Consider the following 8,993-nt stretch of genomic DNA (forward strand, 5'->3'; position numbering starts at 1 on the left):
AAGGCCTTCGCATGCTCATGCTATGCTGTAAAAGTGCCAGGATGAATCGGAGATCAATTATATCTTGAGAGCATCAGAGCACTATATCTTGTACGAGAAGGATAACAGTATTGCAACAGTGTGTATCATACATCCAGCTTGGGTTTTCTTGTTTCAATTTACAGGTAAACAATAACAACTAATGTAGCTAAGATCATCAAATAAAACTGTTGCTGCAGATTTCTTACCCAGATTGAACTGGCTGGAGAGAGACGACGACAAGCGGGGTGATAACGATCGGACCTATAAAATAATTTTTTGATCGAAGTTGACTTCGTCAGGACCCTTCACTGCTTAAATCAGGAATCAATAGAATAGAAGAGAAGGAGCGTATGAGAGAGAAAAATTATATACCTTGAGATTTTCTGATTACCTCTAATTATAGATCGAAGTGAGAGCCATGAGAGAAAAGAATTATAGGCTGCTCCAACTCTTTTGAATGTATCGCTTCGTGATTTTCGATCTGATTTTTCAGAGTTGGGCTGTTGTATTTATCTTATCCGATCTGCTGCTAGCTGCTCTCAGTGATTGCGTGATTTGAAGGAATTGTTCTATCAATCTTTTCGAATATAGTAATCAAAGTAGGAATCTAAGGGAATGTGAGTCGGTGACTAGCTATGCGTACTATTGAAGATAGAGATCGGCAACAGATGCATGAGTCAGACCAACATAGAGGTCAGCACATGACATCTGGATCGATATCCAATATCTGAAGGTTGCTTTGTTGATGAGAGTTAACAACGATGTATAAATCAGCAATTTGATATACACGAGATGGGTGTTGGTCGTTGATGTGAGGATTGGAGGTCTAAGCATGGATTGATGATTTATGTATGGAAACAGTGACGATGAATTTGAAAATTCATGTATGAATTGATGATCGATGTAGAAATATTAACTCATGATCGATCGTGATCGAAATCTAGCCGTACCTTTAGTTAGGACACCAAAATTCTACCCACAATAAACGCCATGTTTTTCTAAAGAAACAACTCGCCGATGGGCAGCCAGCTACTTTGATCAGAGCTTTCGGATGCAAGGATAATTGGGGTTATCAGGATGAAATTATTAGTTAGATTAAATTCATTAGCTCGATCACGGACCACTCCAATGACAAAGAGACACTATTACATTATTTTTTTATTTTTTATTTATATTTTTATAAATATACTTTTTTGTTTTTTTTTCGGTGGTTGAATTTGTCCATTGCTAAGTTGGTGATTCCGACCCGCGCACTATTTTCTCGTTACGAGGTCGGTCTCAAACCCTACATGGGTGACAGGTGACCAGCAGAGGTCGAACTGAAACACTGGCAACCACTATTACAAAAGGATGTGCCCGCTACTTTGCCGGCCAGAAGCTCTCGAGGCTTATCTTGGCAACCGTACCCAGAAACAATGACACTTCCTGACTTCATCCTCTGTCAGGATATCACATGTCGCAAAACCGTGGATCTTTTTCTCTGACCATTTTCTTTTTTTTAATAAAAACTATTTTTCTTTTTTTCGGGTAAAATTTCTCTGACACGTTTGAAGCCACGGAAATGAACAGCTGTTGGAGTTTGAGAGGTATCTAGGCGTCAGCCTTCAAATCAGGTATAGATACCAGGGCCATGTCTGCTGTGTCGAATTGTCGTCAGGGTTTCGCACACGACAATGTCACTGAAACAGGATCCAATTAAAGATACGTATAAGATCGAACACGAATTCTCTGTTGTATATCACATGATGAAATGCACGGCATATCATCTATCATATCTATCATATGATGGATGATCACATATAACTTATGTACGTATGCGAGATAATCAAATAGAAGTGTTTTGCTGGTGAGATAATGCTATACGTCGCCGTATTCTGACCTCAAATTCATATTTTACACTAAAAATAAATAATATAGGAATATATTTATTTCTCATATTTAATAAAATTTGGATGGTCTCATCCACTTTCTCTAAAAATAAAAAAATAATAAAAAAAAAATCTCCGTTTCACAAATTATTGCACTGTTACATCAAATTATGAACGCCGGACACAACAAACAAATGGTTGTATAAACAGCTGTGGCACAACACATAGGCAAAGGCAAGTCATAACATGTATGGATGCACATTCACGGTGGGGCCCGCTAAAGTAATATAGACGTATACGAACGGAGAGGGATCATGGATGGGGATCCCCGGCTGCTAGCTTGGCTCGGAGGTCCTTCCTCAATATCTTGCCAGATGCCGCCTTGGGAATGGCCTCGACGAAGAATACCCTGTGTATCCTCTTGTAGAACACCACCTGAGACCGACGACAAGACGAGCGTTTCGTTAAAAGGCTATAAAATAGTAACAGCTTCACACTTGACGCGGAAATTGAGCATCTGGACGACATATTACTCCAGATTACTGCATACCGAGTGATGAACAGTTTTCGCTGCTATACATCTAGCCATTGTATCTTTTGCAATAAGGCCTCGTCTTGGGTCGATTTCTATTGTCTTGGGTCGACTAATCAGGCCGGACTATTCAAATGATGTAAAAGCTGAACATCGGCCCATTAACGTACCAAACAATGAGAAATGCCCGCGGTGATTGGCCCTGCACGGGAAAAAATCTTTTTCTTCCGGTGCACAAAGCATTTCTCCCAAACAATATGCTCTTTTGTGGGCATCTTTTGGGCTGGCATGGGCCTGGTGCATATAAGATGATCTAAGATAATCCATAATAATCTGGATAAAATATGGTTTCGGAAGGGAAATATTGGCATCATTTTGATCCTACTCAAATTTTATTAAAAAGCTCCTAACTTAACTAATTCTAAACTAAATCTGTATTCTATCAAGGCTCTTGATAGAATCGGCCCAAGCCACTTTTGGATGGGTAAGTAAGCGGACTCCCTATTCATTCCTTTATCATGCTAAGGGCCTATTTGGATATTTCTGCAGGATTGGGCTAAAATCCTGCAGAAATCAGACCTGGGCCATCCAATAATGTGCACAGATTATTTCTAATATTACCGGCCTCTAACAGTCCATCCTTGTAGGATGGAAACAAAAGACCTGGTGAGGTCTTTCTTTCTGCCTATAGGATTTGGGCCGTCCTACTCTAAAAAAATTCCTTTGAACAGTGTGAAATAGGCCTTGCCTGCCTATGTTCTTGCGAATCCTATTGGATTATATGGGATTATTCAAACAAGCCCCAAATAATCTATTTGACCAATGAAATAGTATAATTCCCTCCTAATACTGCATGAGGGTTTATCCCTCTTACTTGATGGATAAGCTTATTTGTGGAGAGAGGTGGAATAGGCTCATTCCCTTCCACATCAGATACCAAAAAATCATCTCTCTCTCTCTCTCTCTCTCTTCTATCTACTCTTAACTCTTAAGTACACAAAAAATAGAAGGGTAATTTTACCTTTGTGATTTAAAAAAAAAAAAAATCGTCAAGAATTCCAAAGTATGTTTAAACTCTACTTCCTTTCCTTATCCCCTCCCACTTATTTCTCCAATCAAATGCCAGAGGACACTTATCCTATGAAATAAGCCAATCCCTTCCATGGTACCCGGACCATTTTTCTTTTTCCGTATTCAACAACGAAATGCAGCCTAAGAGCTGACCCAACAGCATAAACGTGGCCCATGGCCCGGCTCATAGGACTGGCTAGCTACGTTACGTTGGATTATATCATGTCCTTACAGCTGAGCTCTTAAATTGTGTAATTAGTTAGAGCATCTCACCTGTTTCGAGATGTATTGTTTGATCTCGTCTTCTGTGATTTCTGAGCCACTTGATCGCACGACAAATGCCACCGGGAGCTCCCCACAAAGATCATCCTTCATCCTGGAAATGATCAAAATGATATTGGAGTTATACATAAGTAACGATGGCTGCTGTTAAATAACGAGACGCTAGGAGAAAAATTGGACCATGATTAAGGTGCACCACTTACGAGACAACGGCAGCATCGGCTATGTTGGGGTGGGCGATGAGCATGGCTTCGAGCTCAGCAGGGGCCACTTGGAACCCTTTGTATTTGATGAGCTCTTTCAGCCTATCCACTATGAAGATCTCGTCGTCATCATCCACGTAGCCAATATCTCCAGTATGGAGCCAACATTCTCTGTCTATGGTCCGTTCCGTTGCCTCTGGATCATTCAGATAACCTGAATAATTGCAATAAGATAGAGTTAGTATGACCTCTCTTCTTCCCTTTTTTTCTTTTTTTCCCCCTAAGCCCGCAGTCAAGCCCATCAAGCTTCGTTGATATTAATGATACAATAGGATAATGAGATCTTTTAGAAGAAGCTGTACAATTGCAATCAAAACAGAGAATCTTTTACAGAAAAAAATAATAATGGTAAGGCCGCAAAGCGGCCAGCGAAAGTGATGCAGATTAAGACGGAGGGATCTAAACAAATCCATCGTTGCGCACATTTTGCCTCAGTACACCAAACATAAGACATGTTTTAAGAAAGTATAGACGATACCGTGCAAGTCATGATAGATGATAAAATATATATACATATATCTATATCTATCTTTGAGAAAGAGGTTCCAGTCTGCAGATAATACAGGGCTTGTGACCCCATACGTACATTCCAAGAAATTTTATAGGGAAAACTTCCAAGCAAATAAGAATCTAATATTCAGGAGAGCAAGCTTGTTGTAACCAGCGATATTTAAAAATTGTTTTAAAATATTATCCCGGGGCTCTTTTTTCTTTTCTCAAGAACGTTGTCTGGTATCTCTGAATAATGAGGTTTTTTTTTTGTCTTTTTTTCTTTTTTCTGTGGAGTTCCTCATTTTGAGATGTAGAATGTGACGTGTATGCATTATATATCCCACTAATTGACTTTTTTTTTTTTTTCTTACGGTGCCATATTTTGAGATGTGGAATGGTGACATGTATGCATTATATATTTTCTAAACACACCTTCATGGTCAAGTAGAATCCTTTACAGCGTGCGGGCGGCACAGCAGAATGCTGTGCAGCTCTCCATGGCGATTACTAGAAAGTAAAGGACTATCAAATAATATACGAAATAATATGTATTTATGGATTATCTTATTTGATAACTATCCATTTTTTATTGGCAACCATAAAAAACTGTACAGTATATATTATGCTACGGCTCATGTTGTGGCTATTCCCTTTGCTGGAGGAGTGTTCGTAGTGCACCATTTAGTTGTATTTAGTTTTTATTGTAGTGCCGCAAGGTCTGTCCAATTCTATTATTTATCAATACTTTTTCTTGCACCGTTGGCATGTCACATGGCAACAGATTGATGTGATCCATCAAAAGTTAATAATGGAAAGCACCAACCTTCCGAGTTAAAGTAGTCGGACCATGGCATCGTTGAAGAAAAGAAAAACTTTTCTAAAACAAAATTCCTTGGTTTTCGAAAACAAAAGAAAAGATTTACCTAAAATGTTTTACGATTAATCTGGCGTTCGTCAACAACTTCCTTTAATTCCTATAATTAACCCCAAAGCTTCTACAAATTAATCTAAAAACAACCTTGCCTAATCCAAAAATTGGCAAAGGATCCAAGAGTTACCTTTCATAATTTGCTTTCCCCTGATGCAGATCTCACCAGGCTGGTTCCGAGGCAGTGATAGTCCAGTCTCAGGGTCCACTATCTTGAGCTCAGCGTTCCTCACAACGGTGCCACATGATCCTGATTTCACATCAAACGGCTCCCTTGCGAATGCTAGACACATGGAGAGAACTGGCCCAGCTTCGGTCATTCCATAGCCCTGGGAGATTTTTTAGTCAAATACTCCATGTTTAGTTACCAACCATTTTCGCATTAAATGAATGTTTTAAGTGTCTGCCCTGTCCTGTAGCTTTCCGAGACAAATTTGTCGTAATAAGTAGATGACCAGAGGGACAAATGAAAGCAACGAGACGATAGAGATTGATAAGCATTCGAGCTTGGAATTGAAAGAGCAAGTGTTTTGAACAATATTTTACTCATAAAAGATCTACCATATCGATGTTTGACCTAGTTCAAGTATTTAAAAATTAATAGATCTAAGTGGCCATAATCCCATCATTTCGGTGAAAAGAAAAGGAAAAAAGAAAAAATCTCTTTCAAGACATGCTTCTTAAATTTGACACACTGCTGGACCCCCACCTGTCCTTACCCTCAAGAAAAGACATCAAAATATCCTTTCATGTACGTATATGCAGATGTGGGGAATGCGTCGTCTTGGCATATAATGAAATTAGTAAAGATAAAATGGATGCGTAGCAATGTGAATGAGTGGTAAAGGTGTGATTGAATTATGTGTTTTTTTTTTTTTGAGATGATACTTTTGGGGATATATGTTGTCTCAGTGCATAGTCTTATCATGTGAAAGATCATTTTTATATTTGAAATTTATGCCTGTATTTGAACCAGGACAATCAAATTATAATAAAATAATATTACTATTTCACTAAAATACATTTTTCGAAATTTAAAATGTAGGTATGTCTTAGGATTTTTATTTCTTTATAATTTTTTTATCAAATTTTATTTTATTATTATTATTTTATTAAAATAGTTATTGATTGGATCAGATCCATCGTTGGGCTCATAGATCCGTCCAAATTCAAAGTAACATGCACGCCACGCAATAGATGCGCGTCTGTACATGTTACTTTACGGTTGGACCTGTCACCAGCTCAGCGGTGGGCATAGTTCAACTAAAAATTATATGTTTTAATGGTCCCACTAGTATTGCTCGCTAGCATGACATGATGGAAGATGTGCTGTTCAGCTAGATTCCACCATGCTCCGAACGGCCGATTATTGATTGGTGGGACCCACCAAATTACTGCGTGATTAAATTAGACAAAAATAGCTGGGGGTGGTCCTCCAGTGGATCCGAGATCGTGGGCATGATTTAATCATACTTATATTAACATAATCAGCAATATCGTGATTTGTAAGACATAATTAAATTACTGATTGGTTTAAAATGTCGACCCCGGTTTAATGTCTGAGTTCACAGGGAACGATTCGATCTAAGTCACGATCGATCTACGAAGCACCGCACCAATTATATTTTAAAAATTAGGAACCACTAATTGTTTAATTAAACGCAGGATGAAATTAACCCATGGTCAAACTAAATCGTCAACTGTAAATTTAAAGGAGAACGACACCAAGGCTCCATACCTGCCCGAGCTTGGCGTTCGGTATCTTGGCCATGAGCTTGTCCTGCAGCTCCTTCCCCATGGGCGCCGCCCCGGACATCACCGTCCGGATCGAGGACAGATCGTAGCGGTCCACCGCCGGGCTCTTCACCATTTCCACCACTATCGGTGGCACGAACGGCGCAATCGTCACCTTGTACCTCTCCACCAGCTCCATCATCACCGCCACGTCGAACCTCCTCATTATCAGCAGCGCCGCCCCCGCCCTCAGCCCGCACAGCAGTATGGAGTTCAAGGAGTATATGTGGAAGAGCGGCAGCACGCAGAGAACGACGTCTTCTTCATGGAAGTAGAGATTGGGGTTGTCGCCGTCCACCTGCTGGGCCACGCTGGTCACCAGACCTCGGTGTGTGAGCATGACTCCTTTGGGGAGCCCGGTGGTGCCGGAGGAGTAGGGGAGGGCCACCACGGCGTCGGGGTCGATCTCCACCTCCGGCGCCCCCGCCTCGTCGGCGGAGAGAACGTCGGAGAAGGGGATGCAGCCATCGGGGAGGGGGCCGTCGACGCAGATGATGGGAATATTGAGGTCGACGACCTTGGGGACGTGGCAGGACTCGGTGAGGACGACGCGGGAGGCGGATGCGGCCGCCTGCTTGGCGACCTCGGCCTTGGTGTGGAAGGGGTTGGCGGTGGTGACGATGGCGCCGAGGCGGGAGGCGGCGAGGAAGGCGAGGGCGAAAGCCTGGCAGTTGGGTAGGAGGAGCATGAGGACTTCCCCGCGGCGGAGGCCGAGGCCGTGGAGGCCTGCGGCGGCGCGGCGGGAGAGGAGGTCGACATCGGCGTATGTCAGAGTCTTGCCGCTGGCGGAGTCGATGAGGCAGGGGCGGTCACGGTGGGCGGCGAGGTGCTGGAAGCAGTAGGCGTGGAGGGGGAGGTGGTCGGGGATCTCGATGTCGGGAAGCTTCGACCGGAAGATGGTCGCCTCCGTAGGCGGATAGGGGCCCATCGCAATCAATCGTTTAGAGAGAAAGGAAAAGATTTGGTTCAATTCTCTTGTCTCTACTTCAGTGAGAAGAGGGCGGTGGTAATATAGCGATGGGAGGGGAAGCGGAGGGGAAGGTGGTGGGGTTATGAAATGGGGATTATTAAATGGACGCGGAGAGGAATGGGTATAAAATAAAGTGTGGAGAGGGTTGGTAGCATGGATTGACCATGGACTGGAGTGGACCCGCGACCGGCGGCCACGATGGCTCTACCACCTGCCGCACCCGCAAACAATGGGGAGGGAGGTGGTGGTCCTTTCTTCCATTCCGACGCATAAAATCTTTACGCGGAAATGAGATCATAGCCGTTGGTGGTCTGTCAGACTAAGGGAGTCCTGGTGGGGTTCTCGGCGTCTTGGTTGGTGATTGATGGGGGATCTGAGCCGTTAACTGAGTTGGTTGTCTGGATCGTGCGGCTGGCGTGATCGGATGGACAAAGTTGTCCGGGCCATCGCACCTACCGACGGTCGGAGGGCCGTGAGAAGCTGGCTGCCAGAACCACGAGAAAAAACGTAGACCGAAAAGCGCGGAAGAAGGATTAAATAAGGGAAAGAACGAGTGAGATGGGGGCCACCCCCAGTTTAAGCTACAGCTGCATGTAGATGCCCCGAGTAGGCCGGTTTTGTCCTCCATGTCGGTTCTCTCTGTTTTGTCCTCTTTCTCTCTCTCATAAGGTTTTGGAGTCGGATTCTTCCATTTGGTGGTGGAACCTGAGATGGACATGCAGTCCAGCTCACCTCCACTTATCAAAACATTTCCGGTTTAAACGCGAATGGA

At 42.8% G+C, this 8,993-nt stretch overlaps 1 protein-coding gene across 1 annotated transcript; it reads right to left on the reverse strand.

The window, feature by feature from the left end:
* Nucleotides 1–1,926: 1,926 nt before the first annotated feature.
* LOC105039619 (4-coumarate-CoA ligase 1) lies at nucleotides 1,927–8,729 on the reverse strand. Its single transcript, XM_010915829.4, has 5 exons — nucleotides 7,196–8,729; nucleotides 5,588–5,786; nucleotides 3,978–4,191; nucleotides 3,766–3,868; nucleotides 1,927–2,324 (listed from the first exon to the last, which is right to left on the reverse strand). The coding sequence occupies exons 1-5, from the start codon at nucleotides 8,177–8,179 to the stop codon at nucleotides 2,202–2,204; spliced, it is 1,623 nt and encodes a 540-aa protein (XP_010914131.1). The 5' UTR covers nucleotides 8,180–8,729; the 3' UTR covers nucleotides 1,927–2,201.
* Nucleotides 8,730–8,993: the final 264 nt, after the last annotated feature.

Source organism: Elaeis guineensis, chromosome 1, assembly GCF_000442705.2.
Source record: "Elaeis guineensis isolate ETL-2024a chromosome 1, EG11, whole genome shotgun sequence".
Taxonomy (NCBI): Eukaryota; Viridiplantae; Streptophyta; class Magnoliopsida; order Arecales; family Arecaceae; genus Elaeis; species Elaeis guineensis.

Excerpts from the sequence above, each read along its gene's own strand:
- LOC105039619 (XM_010915829.4), bottom strand. The coding sequence starts at position 8,179 with ATGGGCCCCTATCCGCCTACGGAGGCGACCATCTTCCGGTCGAAGCTT. Across the intron at positions 5,787-7,195 it reads CGAACGCCAAGCTCGGGCAG|GGCTATGGAATGACCGAAGC; the intron begins GTATGGAGCCTT and ends AAAATCTCCCAG. Across the intron at positions 3,869-3,977 it reads GCCGATGCTGCCGTTGTCTC|GATGAAGGATGATCTTTGTG; the intron begins GTAAGTGGTGCA and ends GATCATTTCCAG.